Source organism: Pelecanus crispus, chromosome 3 (genome assembly GCF_030463565.1).
Source record: "Pelecanus crispus isolate bPelCri1 chromosome 3, bPelCri1.pri, whole genome shotgun sequence".
NCBI classification, from domain to species: Eukaryota; Metazoa; Chordata; class Aves; order Pelecaniformes; family Pelecanidae; genus Pelecanus; species Pelecanus crispus.
In genome coordinates, this window is record NC_134645.1 from 13099155 (window position 1) to 13116210 (window position 17056).

The 17056-nt window shown below is 50.7% G+C and overlaps 1 protein-coding gene across 1 annotated transcript; it reads right to left on the reverse strand.

Moving 5' to 3' along the window:
- Positions 1 to 11528: 11528 nt before the first annotated feature.
- LOC142593195 (ubiquitin carboxyl-terminal hydrolase 42-like) lies at positions 11529 to 15064 on the reverse strand. Its single transcript, XM_075706866.1, has 10 exons — positions 15049 to 15064; positions 14509 to 14709; positions 13946 to 14056; positions 13768 to 13870; positions 13553 to 13620; positions 13321 to 13391; positions 12675 to 12757; positions 12316 to 12427; positions 11855 to 11995; positions 11529 to 11636 (listed from the first exon to the last, which is right to left on the reverse strand). The coding sequence occupies exons 1-10, from the start codon at positions 15062 to 15064 to the stop codon at positions 11529 to 11531; spliced, it is 1014 nt and encodes a 337-aa protein (XP_075562981.1).
- Positions 15065 to 17056: the final 1992 nt, after the last annotated feature.

Genomic DNA, 17056 nt, shown 5'->3' on the forward strand with positions numbered 1-17056 from the left:
TTTTGTGTGTGCTGGCTGAATTGGCGTGAAGCTCAATCAGTTTCCCTGGCTGGTCCACTGCGCAAATGTACAAGTGCTTTGCACTGGCTCAAGGGTAGCCGGAGATGTGCATGGGAACAAACGGCCAGAGAAAGGTGGGGTACTTCTTTAGGCAGCACTAACCTACAGCATCTGTGAAACTACAGTGTTAATTGAGTGACACGGAGACTCGTTCCCCCCTCGGGTATGACACGTGTGCTCCAGAAGGCGTGCTAGCGCTTTCCATTTGTTGTCCAGAGAGTCAGTTTGATTTAGAGGTAAACCCCATATTCCGCAGGCAGCTTCCAGCACATGGTTCGTGCCTGTCTCATGCAGTGCTCTTCTCAACCGTACAAGTGCACTGCAGCATTTCATGGGTCTTGAGCGTATGCGGGGACCGTAACCACAAATGTACATTGTTGGGAGTGTTGAAACGTGTTACGATGATAAGTATAGGCGTGGGTACACTTTGAATATTAATGTTGTTTTAAAGTCTTAATGTGTCGGAACCTGATAGTGATTCAAGCCCTTTGGAACATTACGTACAATAGTACTGTGCTTTAACTTAGTGTTTATTTAATTGCTTTGTTGTAAATTCCCTTTCCAGTCACAAGTTCAGTAAAGCCTGTTAGGAGCGTTAAACGCGTGTGAGAGTTTTATTGTGGCAAAGCTGTAAAAAATACCCCATCTCAGCTGAGCCACCCGCTCTGCCGCACCCACGCTGCATTTGCAGGTGCAAGTGACCTAATCTTCAACCCGATGCAATCTTCCAGAAGCTTGTAACGTCTCGTTTCTGCACTGCCGGGGGAGCGTCCGTCTTCCTGGCATGTAAGAGAAGTCCGGAAGGGCTTGCTTAACCCGGCCGAGAGTCGTGCAGTCTCGGTGTGCCCACGGAGATGCCACTGTGCCCACCAAACCACGCTTTCCCCGTGTCCAAACCTTGAGATCTGTGCATAGATCAGAGGAGGGCAACACCAGCCAACAGATGAAAGAGTGGGGTTTGTCTGGCTCCACCCGACCTTTCAACACCACCTCTGGCCATTTAAACCTCACTGGCCTCCTCTTTTCCCCTCCAGCAAAGCAAGTGCACTGTTTCCGTGTGCAACCTAGAGCAGAAGAGGTCTAGTGAAGCCAGACGATGCCCTGCACTGCTCTGCAGCTTCTGGGAAGAAGGGAGTTCTTAGCAAGCCACAAGGGAGGAGGATTAATTGGCCAGCGTGCGGGGAGCATTGGCAACGCTCAAGAGGGTGATAGGCACCGATGCTTACAGGGGCGACTCAGAGACCTGTGGCATCCCTGTGATGCCCGGGTTCTGAATTGCTTGTGTTTGCAACAGAGATTCAGGAGGGTTCGTTAAGCGTTACAATTAAGGAAGAGAACTGACAAGCTGACGTAACAGAGTCCCCAGGAGTCCACAAAGACGGCCGTGACAGCATCTTGCTCCTTGGAACACCTTACAGAAAATGCCTTATTCCTACTTGGGAGTCTGTCTGTTCAAGGCCAAGAGAGCAATATTTTATACGCAGTGTTACCAACTGTAATACAGTTTTGGATTTCTCTTGAAATACTTGGACACAGACACATCCCTTCTGAAACAAGTCCAATCGGACACTTTTTAGTGGGGCCAGGGAGGAATTTGATGAAAATTAAGCACTTAGAATCATAGAATCGTTTAGGTTGGGAAAGACCTTTAAGATCATCCAGTCCAACCATTAACTTACACTACCAAGTCCACACTAAACCAATCAAGGGTAGACTAGACTAAACCATGTCCCAAAGTGCCACATCTACCCGTTTTTTGAATGCTTCCAGTGATGGTGACTCCACCACCTCTCTGGGCAGCCTGTTCCAATGCTTGACTACCCTCTCCGTGAATAAATTTCTCCTAATATCCAACCTAAACCTCCCCTGGCGCAGCTTGAGCCCATTTCCTCTCGTCCTATCGCTAACTACGTGGGAGAAGAGACCAACACCCACCTCACTACAACCTCCTTTCAGGTAGCTGTAGAGAGCGATAAGGTCTCCCCTCAGCCTCCTCTTCTCTAGGCTAAACAATCCCAGTTCCCTCAGCCGCTCCTCATAAGACCTGTGCTCCAGACCCTTCACCAGCTTTGTTGCCCTTCTCTGAATGCGCTCCAGCACCTCAGTGTCTTTCCTGTATTGAGGGGCCCAAAACTGGACACAGTGTTCCAGGCGCGGCCTCACCAGCGCCGAGTACAGGGGGACAATCACCTCCCTGCTCCTGCTGGCCACACTATTCCTGATACAAGCCAGGATGCTCTTGGCCTTCTTGGGCACCTGGGCACACTGCTGGCTCATGTTCAGCCGGCTGTCGACCAACACCCCCAGGTCCTTTTCAGCCAGGCAGCTTTCCAGCCACTCTTCCCCGAGCCTGTAGCGTTGCATGGGGTTGTTGTGACCCAAGTGCAGGACCCGGCACTTGGCCTTGTTAAACCTCATACAGCTGGCCTCGGCCCATCGGTCCAGCCTGTCCAGGTCCCTCTGCAGGGCCATCCTACCCTCCAGCAGATCGACACTCCCACCCAACTTGGTGCCACCTGCAAACTTACTGAGGCTGCACTCAATCCCCTCGTCCAGATCGCTGATAAAGATATTAAACAAGGCTGGCCCCAAAACAGAGCCCTGGGGAACACCGCTCGTGACCGGCCGCCAACTGGACTTAACTCCATTCACCACTACTCTCTGGGCTCGGCCGCCCAGCCGGTTTTTTTACCCAGCCAAGACTACACCCGTCCAAGCCATGAGCTGCCAGCTTCCCAAGGAGAATATTATGGGAGACTGTGTCAAAGGCTTTGCTAAAGTCCAGGTAAATGACATCCACAGCCTTTCCATCATCTACCAGGCGGCTCACCAGATCATAAAAGGAGATCAGCTTGGTCAAGCAGGACCTGCCTTTCATGAACCCATGCTGACTGGGCCTGATCCCCTGGTTGACCGGCACTTGCCTGTTGAGTTCACTCAAGATGAACCTCTCCATAATCTTTCCCGGCACCGAGGTCAGGCGGACAGGCCTGTAGTTCTCCAGGTCCTCCTTCCGGCCCTTCTTGTAGGTGGGTGTCACGTTGGCAAGCCTCCAGTCCTCAGGGACCTCCCCTGTTAACCAGGACTGCTGACAGATGATGGAAAGTGGCTTGGTGAGCTCCTCTGCCAGCTCCCTCAGTACTCTTGGGTGGATCCCACCTGGCCCCATAGACTTGTGAGCGTCCAGGTGGCATAGCAGGTCGTTAACTGCTTCCTCCTGGACTATGAGGGCTCCATTCTGGTCCCCGTCCCTATCTTCTAGCTCAGGGGCCTGAGTACCCTGGGGATGACTGGTCTGGCTGTTAAACACAGAGGCAAAGGCGGCGTTAAGTACCTCAGCCCTTTCCTTGTCCTCGGTGACAATGTTCCCCCCCACATCCAGCAAAGGCTGGAGATCCTCCTTGGCTCTCCTTTTATTGCTGATGTACTTATAAAAGCATTTCTTATGATCTTTTACAACACTGGCCAGATTAACTTCTTGCTGGGCTTTTGCTTTTCTAACTTGAGCTGAAGCCTTTCACTAGTAAAGATGCTAGGCTGCAATCCTCAGAACAGCGTCAACCAAGTAAGGTGACACTTGGAACAACGGAGATTCCGGGAAAACCTCACTGCTATCCCCACGTCACAGGTCTCTCTCTTACTAAGTATGGTGGAGCATGAACCTGACGACTGGTAGACAAAATACCTTTGACCATCCTGGGAATGTCCACTACACAAATTTTGCGCTCCAGAAATAGGGTGCCATATGCACACACCAGATTATTGTTAGTAGCTAATTTGACGAGACAAGCCCCTGCTTCAGAAAGCATACGTCAAGAAAGACATGTAGACTTTAGGCGGGCAGAGGGCCATTCAGTGTTGTGATGAGGTAGGAGCCTAAGTGCTACCTATTGAGAGCCTGATGGTGTGCATGTGAATACGCTCCACCTCTGTCTTTCCATGTGTACTGCTCATTTTAGACTTTTATATTTCATCCTGCTGCTTTGCCTCCGGTCCCTTGCGTTGCCCGGTTGTTCCAGAATGATGTTGTGACTCTCCCGTTAGCAACGATTTCTGACTGGGCAGTGAGCCCTTACACCTCACTGGTTCAGCTGCCCAAGTCAGAACGGTGCTTGTGCTTGTGCTAGTCAAGGGAGAGAGAGGCGAGATCCTCCAGACAGCGACTGAGAGTAGTGGGGTAACGAGGAAGCCGAAATTGGGTTGTCGTTCTGACTCATCCTCCAGAGGAGCCTCTTGCTCTCCGTTTAAGACAGGAAGAGCCTTAGCAAGTGGAAGCTAGGCGATGTATTCCCTTTGGTGTCTGTCAACAACTTTCAGTAATGCATAAAACACCCCTCCATTACAAAACCAGTCCCACACAGAAGACCAAAGCAACACTTAGGGGGTCAAAAAATGTGGGGGAGACAAGCGGAACAGGACTGTGTTAGTTCACGCTCTGGCTCTGTCCCCCGTAAAGAAGTGGGAAGGGAGGATGAGAACCTTGCCCCATACAACAGAGTAGTCTGGAGAATAAAACTTCCTGCACACAAGCGCTTGGGTAACAAGGTATTGAATTGCTGTGATAAACCTCTGGTAAAGTTCAGGTGGAGCCGGGGCATGGGGACGGGAGCTAAATTTGTGTATTAAAGACATGGGAGGAGGAGTGAAGCAGCATACACCTTCACACCCAACTTTCCTATTGGCCGAGGGGACCGAACTTGTCCCTTGTGAAGCTCTGACGCAGTAGCGTTGTCTCACAAAGGGAGTTTGTTACCCGGTGTGCGATAAACCAATTGAGTCGAGCAGTCGAGAATCCAATCCACCGAGTCGAGATATCCAGTTTATTTCATTTCTGTGCAGAGATGGGTGCTAGGTGGCAATTCCACAAAGCTAGCACACCCTTACAGTAATAGTTTAACATATGTATACTTATGTTGCTACATATCACTCCTTTCTATTTGCTTATCGTACCATCGTGGGTTCTTAGTCTCTTCTCCTTGACTGAAAGACACAATGTTGCATAAGGGTCTTCACGTGGAGGCAAGAATATTTTGGCACAGAGGTGTGTTTTTTCCATGCAAATGAGCGTAGTTCATTTAAAGTTCATATACTCTTTCAGTTTGCGTCCAATTCCATGCTCTGCTGCCCAGGTATTTCTTTGTGAGTGATAACTTTCTGCTTTATCTAACATTTTGTCCTTGGGTAAATATCATTCGCTACTAGCTGACCGCGACATTATGTTGCTTGAGACATCAGTTCCCCACTTTGAGACTACGAGGCTTTCTAAGAGCTTCCTAAGTCTCCCTATGTACCCGTGCTAACATAATGGACTGTCCTCTAGTTAATTGTAACAGCATTCTCTTTAAACAATTCACAGCAATACAAATAATGAGCAGTGTTCTTATTACAACAGTTAAGAGTGTGAAATGAGCTCTCTAACCATCCGGTTAATGAGTATCCCAGTCCGTTCAGGATTTTGTTTAACCAGCCTCCTTCTAACCCTGCTCTTAGTTCCCTGCTTGCTTTGGCTACTCCTTTGATATCATCTAGTTGATGGTCCAAATCTTTAGTTACATTTGGAATGTGGACACCACACCTACCATTTAAAAGATTCAGGTATCCACCACACTCCATGTTCGTGCAATAATAATAAATCCAGAGGCAAACGGTTCTGCAGTGTCATTTTAGAGGTGGCTTGTAACTGGAGGTTTAAATCTGACAGACCAGTCCGAGTTGCATTCGCTAATGCTTCCATCTGCAAGGTTAAATTCTGAATGGCTAATCTATTCTGAAACCTGAGGAGTCAATACAGGTCCAAATATCCACGCTACCTTGGTTCCAGTACTTGGGTGTTGCCAATTGTCCTCGACTGATCTTTTGATTCTCCCCCAAATTCCGCAGCTTAATGGAGATTTTCTCCATAAGGGACAAAGTTAGCAGTCCTACGGTCCAGTATTTATTCTCATCTGAAAGGGGGAGATGAGTTACCCACTCCCCATCACTGCTTATCCATACCGTATATCCTAAGGCCGGGACTGTCATCTGGGTACGATCTAGGCCGCTCCAAGGGTCATTATTAGTCAGATGCGACCAGGTATCATTTAATGGAGTTACATAATTCCTGCATATGCATCCTAACCTTAGGGCCATAGCAACCGGATACACTCGCTGCACTTGTGGTTCTGAGCTATTACAGTTAAAGATTCTAGTACAATTCCAGTTTGACTTTGTTTTTCCAGAGGCAGTTCTTGACCTATCGAGATTGGGATAAGTTAACTGCACTTGCAAGGGTTCATCAGGAATACCTTCATTTCCTTCCCAAACAAAACACCAATCTGTCGGTTGGTTATATTCCCGGCACTTCCCAAAGCTGGGGTATCTGACAGCCCCACGGCCTATTACTACACTGATCTCCTGACGGTCTATATATTACTTCTTTAGCCCACGGAGTTTCAGCTTTGCTGATATTACAGTTTTCCACCGTACCACCTTTCGGAGTCCATTTGAGGGCATTATTTTCCTTCCTTATTGTACCATGTGGTGGACCCATTAAGTTCCCTTCTCCACATGTCTTCCCCTGTTTTAGTTAGGTTTGTCGTTAGTACCCCCCCCATGAAATGGGATTCTCTGCGGACTTAGGAGTAGGTAAACACGCAGTCACTGAACTCAAGTTTTGAAGTTTACCAAAGTCTCGGACCAACTTCAGAATAAGATTTGTGTTACTGCAATTAATGTAGGAGTACATGATGAAAACTTTCACCACACACATTCTGCTTTCCACTTGGCAAAGGATCGAAGGCTCTACGTGAATATATATATATATATATTTTTTTTTTTTACAATCAAGTTCAAAATCCCTTTGGGACGCAAAAACAGTTTATGTGTTCTTGAAAATTCTTATCTTAGTTTCTCCTGTCTTCTCAGAGCTCCATTGTTCCGTCGGCGCTTTTTTAACCCAGGTACGATGAACCCAGGAGTCAATGCCTCTTTCTTTGATAGCCGTGTGGGTAATTAGCAAAACCAGGTAAAGTCCCTTCTATCGTTCCTTTAAAGGTTCATCCTTCCACGTTTGGATATAGACTTTGTCTCTGAGCATAAGGCAACAAGCTGGAGTGTCTAAGGGTATTGGCGCCCTTTCAGTTAAATACCCGTGAAGGGAAGACAAAGCCTGTTCCAAAGATAACAGGTAACGGGATAACAATTGGTTTCCCGTAATACGCGTTTGATCACCTTTCCCAGTTAAACTATTTATGGGATACTGTTTCCCATACAGAACCTCAAAAGGACTAACTCCTTCGCTAGCTCGGGGAGTGACTCGAATTCTTAGCAATGCTATTGGTAGCACATCTGTCCACGTCGTTTGAGTTTCCTGACAAAGTTTTGAAAACTGTCTTTTCAGAGTCTTATTCATTCATTGGACCTTGCCACTTGATTGTGGTCTCCAAGGAGCATGTAGGTCCCATGTCATTTGTAAAAACTTTGCACCTTCCTGAGCTATTTGAGCTGTAAAGTGTGGCCCATTTTCAGCGGACATTCCTTCAGGTACCCCAAATCTAGGAATTATCTCCTTTAACAATATCCTTACTACTTCTCTAGCCTTATTGGTACAACACGGGAAAGCTTCAGGCCATCCTGAAAGGGTGTCTGGTAACACCAACAGCTAGCTATACTGATTGCTTTTTGGCAGTTCAGAAAAAACAATTTGCCAGTATTCCCCAGGCATGTGGCCCTTCCTGACCTCTCCAGGAGGAGATCTTTTCTGTAGTTTGGGGTTATTCTTACAACAACATAGTTATCGGGCACTGCTTCACAACAAAGTTTGCAAAAGTTTGCATCTTCGGTCCTACAGCGTATCTTTTGATACTTGTGACCAGAGCATCCGCTCCCATATGGGATTCACTATGGGTCTTCTTCAGTATTTCTCCTACCACTGGGGTAGTAACCAATACTTGCCCATCTTTGGTTATCCACCATCCTTCCTTGACTTGGTACACTCTAAATACTTGGCAAGCTGATCCTCCTCCTTAGAATAGTTTGGAGGTTCCCACTGAACTTTTCTTGATGGGACCAATGCTTCAATTAGCGATGCCCTTTCCGCAACTCTTTTGGCTATTTCCTCTGCTTTTCCATTTCCTTTAATGATTCCCATTTGTCCTTTCTGATGAGCTTTGCCACACATGATTGCAACTTCTCTCGGTCCCAGAACAACTTGCAACAATTCTAAAATTTCCGGTCCATATTCAATAGGGGTTCCTTGAGAAGATAGCAACCCACGTTGTTTCCAAATAGCCCCATGCGTGTGGACCACTCCAAATGCGTATTTGGAGCCTGTATTTACTTACTTACTGTAAGTAGGTACTTACTGAAAGTAAGTACTGTACTTACAGTACTTATTTGCCTACTGTATTTATTTACTCTTCTATCTTTAGAGGTTTGGTTAAATCCAGCAAACCCAAAGCAGGAGCCCTCATCAATTCAGTTTTGATGGAGTCAAATCCTTTTCGGCACTCTGGTGTCCATTCTAAAATTTCTCCGGGTCCCTTCATAGATTCACATACCAGCCTGGCAATCAGACTAAAATTTGGTAACCGGAGTCTGCACCATCCAGCCATCCCCCAAAATCCTCGCAGCTCTTTCTTAGATTTGGGGGGGCTACTAAAACACGACTGGAACCCGTACTGACCCCTGGGTGACAGCGCTAGTTACTGGTCTCTGACTAGACTGGCTGCCACTGAGCAGCGCCCTCGGGGCCCGGCCGCTCAGCCCGTTTCAGTCCCGCTCACTGTCGGCTCATCCAGCCCACTCCCGTTCCAGTGACCAGAACTCCGTATTTAAAAAGAGGTTGCAAGATGGGCATATGCAAGCACACTGCTTTCAAAATCCCAAGACATAAACCTCCCACACTGGCTCTGTCCACCTATTGCCCCAAAACCTACAGAGAAGGAAACACCCCGTAAATTACATATGCAAGGCCAACAGCTGTTTTTACTTCTGGCTTTGGCTGTTCTGCCTGTTGGTTCCAAATGAGTATTATTTTTGCAGGGCCATCCCAAAAGCTGAACATGGATTAAAGTTCTTCCTTGAGGCACCTGTGGGCAGGTGGGCCAGCCGGTGGAGCTGTCTGAGTGTCTAGAAGGTCTCTCTGAGCACTTCCTGGCCAGAGGCAGCACTGGGAGGAGGGACAGGGTGGGCCGCTGGTGCCCTTTGTGCAGCTTGATCCCTGCTGGGGGCACTGCTTCCTGGATTCTCCTCCTCTCCTCTCCTCTCGCTGGCATTGCAGAAGTCAGATGCTGTGCTCCTCCTTCATCCAGGGTCGCAATGTGCCCCCGTCACCACCACAGCGCCCCGAGTGTTTGTCCAACGTGCATCTCTGGGGCACTGAAACCCTCCTCCTCCTCCTCCTCCTCCTCCCTGCTGAGGGGTCACAGTCTGATGTCCGCAAACTGACTGTGGCGATCGCAGCCCCGCCGTGGCGATCTGCTCCGCTCTCTCTGCCTCAGCTGAGTTTGCTCCCGAGCAGCCCTGGCTGCGGGAGCCCACTTGGAGCTGGTGGTGGAGGGCCCTCCAGCTGCATCACCCCTTGGGGCTCGGTCACGACGGGGAGACCTTGCTCTCCTCCTCCTCCCCCTGCACCTTGCTGAGCAGCTGTAGTCCGTGATCTCCACAAACCGGCTGCGGAGATCATAGGCACGCCGCAGGGATCTGCTCTGTTCTCTCTGCATCGGCAGGGTTTGCTCCCAAGCAGCATTGCATGTGGGAGCCGACTGGGAGATGCCGCTGGAGCGCCCTGGAGCTGCGTTCACCCTGGGAGCGCAGTCACGACTTGCCAGGCTAGTTCTCCTCCTCCTTCTCCCTGCTGAGGGGTCATAGTCCGTGGTGTCCACAAACCAGCTGCGGAGATCTTTTCCCCACTGCGGGGATCTGCTCCGGACCCTCTCCCGGGCACCCTTCCTCTGGCGGCGGGAGGAAGGGCTGAATCCCTGCTCCTCTTTGGTGGTGTCGTCGTCTTCTTGCACGCTGTGCGGCACACGGTCAACTGGCTGACAGCAGACCGGGCACGCATCTTTCCTTCCAGACACCAGCCTTCTACAGCCGCAGAAGAAGCGATGCAAGCAGAAGCCCACGCAGGAGGCGATGTTGAGCCTGCCTGTCCAGATGGAGCACGGCCAGCCTGCAGATGCCTGCCGTGCACCTGCCGAGGTTAGCTGGCTCGTGCTGGCTGTTGCGGAGGAGCTGCTGTCCTCTGGAGAGTCCTCCATGCCCACCGCCATGCCCTGCAAAGAGAGCTGTGCCAAGGTCCTGCCCTTTCCTCCTGAAAGGACCAGAACAGTGAGGAAACCCCAGAAGCTCTGTGAGGGGACAGCTAAGGGCCGCCCAAAGGCTCTCCTGGAGGGCTGCAAAGGCAGAAGGGGCCAAAGGCGCACAAATGGGATGGATCTAGGTGGCATGCTTTGAGAGGGAGCAGCGTTGCGGCTGTGTGACCGGGAAAAGAGAGCAATGCCCAGATCCCACAAAGAAATCCACTGTCCATCTGGTGCCCTGACCCGCCTCCCCAGAATTACCTTAGTCCTGTGAGGCAGACCCTGTGGTCCCACAGAAGCCGCCTGCTTGCTCTTGGCCCCCCACAGACTGAGGAAGAAACGGGCATATGATGGTGCCGGTGAGGAAGAAGCCCTTTCTCCAATTTTCAACTCAGGGCATTTGGAGGGGAAAAAAAAAAAAAGGATCTCTGTTTAGGGCTCTTCTTGCAGCCTCCTCTGGGGCTCAGTCATTTTCTTGGAGCGGTTTCTACGACAGAGAGAAGACGTAACCAAGACTACAAATAGGAAATTCGATTGGGGTCTTCCCACCACGTCTGCCCCTGCCAGAGCAAGTCCTCGAGGGTCTTTATACCCGCTACGGCTTCCATTTCATAGAGTCAGAGAATCAGAGAATATTTTGGGTTGGAAGGGACCTTAGAGATCATCTAGTTCCATCCCCGCTGCCATGGGGAGGGATATCTTCCACTAGACCAGGTCGCTCAAAGCCTCATCCAACCTGGCCTTGAACACTTCCAGGGACGGGCCATCCACAACTTCTCTGGACAAGCCCTTCCAGTGTCTCACCACCCTCACAGTAAGGAATTTCTTCCTAATTTCTAATCTAAATCTTCCCTCTTTCAGTTTAAAACCGTTACCCCTCGTCCTATCACTACACTCCCTGATAAAGAGTCCCTCCCCATCTTTGCTGTAGGGCCCCTTGCTTGAAGTACTCTTCTCAACATTAGCCAGCTTCAGATAGCAGACAAGTAGCCGTTTACCCCCGGGCAGCAGCCTAAAGCCCAGCAAGGGAAGATAAGGACTGACGTGGGGTAGTTCACGTTGGACAGCACTGAATGATGCAGGTACTAACTGTCTCCTATGACAGAAAGAGAAACACTCCAGAGGATGAGAAGAAACAAGCAAAGCCAGGAAAAGGAAACATATTCTGAACGGTTTTTTTAATACTTGTTATGACCTGACGTAAAAGAGTAAATAGGCTTGCTGCCCGAGAACTCTGTCGATGCCACAACCATCCACAGCCATGTCGTTCATCTTGTACCACAGTCCGTTGCTGGCCTGCAAAGAAAGGCATCGATACCTGGAGGTGAACTGCATGGTTTCTCCACAAAAACACAGGCAGAAAACTACAGGACCAAGAGTACACCAAAACAAATCCAATCCAGCCCCTGAAGAGACCTTCTCCCCCAAAGCCGTGGCTGCCAGTAACACTGCCGTGAAAGTTTCTCTTCCCCAGCACACATATTTCCCCTGCTAGGAAGGAAGTTGCTCTTTACCTTTGTGTAGCAGAAATAGTGTCCTGCATGGCAGCTGTCACCGCTGTGTACCAGGACAGCATATAAGGCGTAGAGGAGCGGTTCTCCAGCTGTCCGAGACATGTATGGCCGAAGATCCAAGTATTCAGGATACTCCACAACCTACGGAGAGACCCAGAGGGCTCAGAAATGATCCTGAAATAGCCTTCCAAGACTGAAGGCTAGCGGTGTGTAAATACATCTTTTTGGCTCATGAACACTTGTTTTCCCTTAAAGCAACATCCATGGTTTGGGAGGCAGGAAACTGTTCGCGGTCCAAACAGCTCTGTCGGAGCAGAGCATGTGCTTGTCTTCCCGCGGGAACTCTCGTCTCCCCAGAAGGGAACACAAAAATCCCAACACGAACAACCGGTGAAAGAGCGTACTGCTTTGGAAATCTCCTGCTCCGGGAAGAGAAAGTTGCGCTCCAGTTGCGTACACACCTTGCTGATCTTCCTGCCAGTGAAATCTTGAAACCTTTTCAGACACACCGTCAGAACCTTGGGCGCGTGATGGACCGTAAAGCTCTTGGAGGCAGCAACCATCTTGTCACACCTTGTAACCAAGCACAGAGATGAGTGCTGAAATGCACCTCTCTTGCCCCAAGAAGGCCAGACAAGCTTTCCCTTCTCACACATCCTTATGCTATTTTAAGGCTATTCAGTACCAGAAGGCCGTATTAAACAAAAGCTGCATCTCATTATTGTGCATCTAACCTACGTGAAAAGATGACTTATGCCGCATGACATGCGGCACCTTCACGCAGCACCTAGTATTAGTATGTCGTTAGTAATCCTCTTACTTGCTACATTTAAAGCAGTTTTCGCCATCCAGCTGCTCGGGTCTCACAAAGTCCTCCAGAGCTGCGGTGACAGATGAGGCCGCCTGGAGGAGCGAGAAAGGATGGCCCTGAGCTCAGGGCATCACCCTCGCCCAGACACTTACTAGGAGTTGACAGGAAGACCCAGGTAGCTGAGGCTGAGGAGACCCACCCTGAAACCCGCAAGCAGTGTCCAGAAGGAGGCACAAAGAGGGTATTATGCTGAACACTTCCCTCAATTCCCAGGGATTCCCGGCGCTATCAGGAGCTACCTCTCTGTGGCACCGCACAGTTCAGCTACCAATGCTGTGCAGGGTCATCAATAATGAAGACACCACAACCCATCAGCCTGGGAGCCAGACGGGTGTTGAGGAGGGCAAAAGGAAGACGGATGAGAGTATGTCAAGGGTGCAGAGAGGATAATTTGTACTTGTCCAGCTTAAAGCCAGCACCTACATGCAGACCGCTGCCACGGCCTCCCCAGAAGGACACAGGCCATTCCATTCCACTGCCCACCCGCCACCAAGCTCTCTTATGTTTGCACTCTACGTTTTTAAGCCAAATGCCTCGATTCTGGAAAGCTACAGGGGTCTTGGGACGTTTGAAGCACAATTACAAACCCTCTTACTTTTATATCCAAAGGGACATCCAGGAAGGCCTCGTAGGAATCGGACACTGCTCTGCAGCTCAAGCACGTGACTGGAAGGCAAATCAAAATGCTCAGCGACAGGGGAAGTTGACTGACTCTGCCCGTTTCTGTCCTTCAGGCCTACTACGCCAGTCACACCATCAGCCGTTTATCACGGGCAGACGGGAGGGCACAGACAATTCCAGGGAGAGCAACAGTTGTGGGAAAGTACCTCTGGATCTCAGAAAGCCCCCAAATATTTGATGGACGATGGTAGTTGCTTGAGAAGAGACGTCCAAGCTAGAAAGAAATGGTAAGGCAGAGAGTTATCTCCTCCAAGAGTTTTGCTTTGTCTGAAAGCCCTGGGCGTAGGTTCTCCTCGATGGGAGTACCTCAAGGAGTGCAAAGGGCTCGGGAACACTGAAAAGGTAATCGGCTTGTGCTTACTCGCTGCTTCCACTCAGACAGGCTCTCTGCATGGCATCGACAGTATAGCGTAAGAACTCGTGGGCGTCTTCCTGCATGCCAAGCTGGAAATGTTCTCCTATTCCTACAAAAGAAGAAGTTAGTAGATCTCTCCTACAAGAAGGCAAGAAAACCTGTAGGGGCACCTGAAATGACTTACGTGTGAGGACACTGATGACACCGCTAGGCCGGATGGCACAGACTGAGGAACGCAGGACCTCGTTAACGTGCGCTTCCATTACGCACATCATGCAGAAGCCTTGCTGACGACCTGAAGCGGGAGGAGGGAGGGAAGCAAGCTCCTCGGGTTAGCAAAATATCCACAGCGATGGGAAACGTAATGGAGATCTTGAAGTTCTAAGAACAGTCTCCACTCCTCCTCTCCCAAGGTGCCAATGTCCCAACAAGCCCCGGACATTATTTTAGTGCCTAGAAAACTTTCTTCAGAGGGATGCTAAACTGACAAAAGTTTTCTGTGCAATAAGCAAAGAGAGCTTAACTTGTCGGAATAGGGACTGAGACCTGGGGCTAGAAAGAGGTGCCTTTCTGAAGATCAACACACCTAGACACGAGGGGCGGCTTCTAGGCTTGAGTGTTCAAAGAACACCACCTCGGGGGGTTGACAAAGAAGGGCTGCTTTTCTGGTAGATCAAATTCCAGATTCTGGGAATCCTTGCAAAGTGTCCCACAGATTTACAAGGAGTTGTTCATAAAAGTTCTCACATGACTGGCTGTGCTCACGAGAGAGCAGGTAGTTGGCCAGAGGGGGTGTGTACGTCAGGCACTGCAGGACGGAGTTGAGGAAGCACGTATTGCCCAGGTTGTAGAGTCCCGCTCCAGCTCTCTGTCTGTGCTGCCAGTCCAGGCAAATCTTCTCCGGAGGAAAGAGGACCCTTTGTGGCGGAGCCATTCCCTCGGCGACGACTGCAGGGCAATGACATTTGCAAAGAGATGACACGACATTGTTGCACAAAAGCATGTCTTGGGCAAGCACCTAGCACAGAAGGTAACCCTACTGATGTCAGGATCTTTCTACGGGCAATGTCGTCTTTCAGAGTCTCGTACATAGTGGCAGAGGAGTGACAAAACGCGTTTTCATGTGTCTAATGGAAAACAGCTGGGTAAGTCTGGCTGCTATCAGGAAACGCCCCAGAATTCACGCTAGGCTGTCAGCACATCAACATTCAGGGATGGAGCACCAGCCACGTCCGTTGCCTTTGGGGAGTCACAAAGTCCAAGCCTGCTGATGAAGCCGTTACTCACAGGAGTCGTTCCCCATTGCGGCCATCGCTCCTCTCAGGAACACAGGGGAAAGCTTCGGATGACAAAGGATCTCAGGACACGCTCCAGAAAGAGATCAGCGCCAATGCCGTCCCCTGATTGCAAAGAAATAATCGCAGCTCAACAAAATGATTAAAAAACCCAAACCCAAACGCAACCCGCAGAACAGCAGCCGCCATCGAAAGAGTTTCAGTGGTACGTGGAACTGCTGCGGAGCCTGCAGGCCGACGGCCCTGCTGTCCCTGTCACAGGACTCCAATTGACAGCAATTACCAAGGCCCTTTTGAAAGACTGCATTGCGTGTCACCTTCTCTGAAGAGCACCTGCGGCTTACCTGTGGCTAGCGTTAGCAGCAGAGCCCTCTGGCTCTCCAGCCCACACTTGCCCACCTTGTATGCAGGACCGACCGGCTTCCGGCCGCTACTTTAGCGGCTGCCTTTGCCATGCTCCGTTTCTGCCTGCCTTCCTACCGCATCAGTCAGGGTGGGAAAACTGCTTGTCATTCTTGGCTGAGCCCAGTGCCTCAGACTACACTGCCACCCCCCTACTTACCTATCCTAGGGTATGGTAGAGAAATAAGTATCAGCACAAAGGAACTCTACCCGTAGCGCATATCCGGCCAGCCTGTAAAGGTGTAATAGCTCAGCCTAGAGCTCGGAAGGTATAGACCAGCCGATACTTTTGTCCCGTATCTCTACGACCTGTTCTGAAAGCCAAAGTGTAATTACCTTTGCAAGAGGAGGGAAGCTGAGAAGAAGTGGGCGATTTATCCAGACGATAAATGGCTGGAAAAGAGTAGTCGCGCAAGTAGCAATGGAATGAGCCAAGTTATCCCGAAGGCCAGCTCGGCCCAACTAGCTTTCCCTGGCCCGCTTTTCAGGATGGCAAGCCCTGGCCAGGTGAGCTCATAATCACCGGGCGGGTGTCGCATCACTGCCCCTTTGTGACACGGGGCCGCACGGGGACGTGCCCCCTCGAGGCCGTGGAGCCACGCATCCAACACATCCCGGGCGCCTGCCGCAGCCAGCAGCCGCTGGGCTTCCCCACGCGCTGCCAGCGAAGGGCTGTTTGCCTGCCGGCAGAGCTCCTGCCTCTTCCTGGGGCCGCGCCAGCCAGATGAATCAAAATCTGCTCAGGGCTGCAAGCGTGCCTGTTCACAGCTTTGGCTGGCACGTTCGGGCGGCTGAGGGCTTCTTTTCCACTCTTCTCAGGTGCAGGGCTGTGTCCGTGAGACTCGAGTGGAGCAAAGCACCCGGTCTCTTACAGGTTCATTTCCAATGAACTTTATCTGCTCCCCCCAAGACACAGCCACGGGCTGACTCTGAACTAGCACTACCAAAGAAGTTACTTTTGCCCCTGCTCCACTCGGGGAGCCTTTTTTCTTTTTAGATTTCGCTTGAGGCATCTAGTTTCTCTGCTGCCTTGCTCGGGTTCCTGGTTTTCATCATGTCCCTCTCGGGACAGCTCAGTTTCTCCCCTCTCTTGCTTGCGGAGGCTCATTTTGCCCCTTCTCCACACAGGGTGCCTGGATTTACTCCGGCCCTGCTCAGGTGGCTCGTTACACCCCTGCCCAAATCTGGGGTGGCTCGCTTTGCTCATGCCCCGCTTGGGGCATTTAGTTTTGTCCCTGTCCTGCTCAGGGCATCTCATTTTGCCCCTGCCCCAGCCCCGCTCAGAGCAGACATTTTTGTCTGTGCCCAGCTGGGGGTCCCGGTTTGCCCCCGCCTTTCCCTGCTCCACAGTCCCTCTTGCCCTGGCCTCTCTCGTTGCCCTCCAGTCCGGCTTGGGCGTTTCTCCTGACTAGGCTGTGTCCCATCGGGGCAGGGCCCAAGGAGCTTGCACCGTGCTCCCCTCCCAGTCGCAACCCCATACCTGGCTTCTGTCTGTGGTGGCATCAGGGCTGTGGGGCTGGGGGCGATGGGTCGAACAGCCGCCTGGCCCTGGGGGCTCCTTGTCCTTCAGTTCATTCCCCGTTGAAAGGCAGCCCCTC

Coding starts and splice junctions, on each gene's coding strand:
- LOC142593195 (XM_075706866.1), bottom strand. Junction 13,871..13,945: donor TGTCATCAGTGTCCTCACAC/GTAAGTCATTTC, acceptor CTTCTTTTGTAG/GAATAGGAGAACATTTCCAG. Junction 11,637..11,854: donor ACTATTTCTGCTACACAAAG/GTAAAGAGCAAC, acceptor CTTTCTTTGCAG/GCCAGCAACGGACTGTGGTA.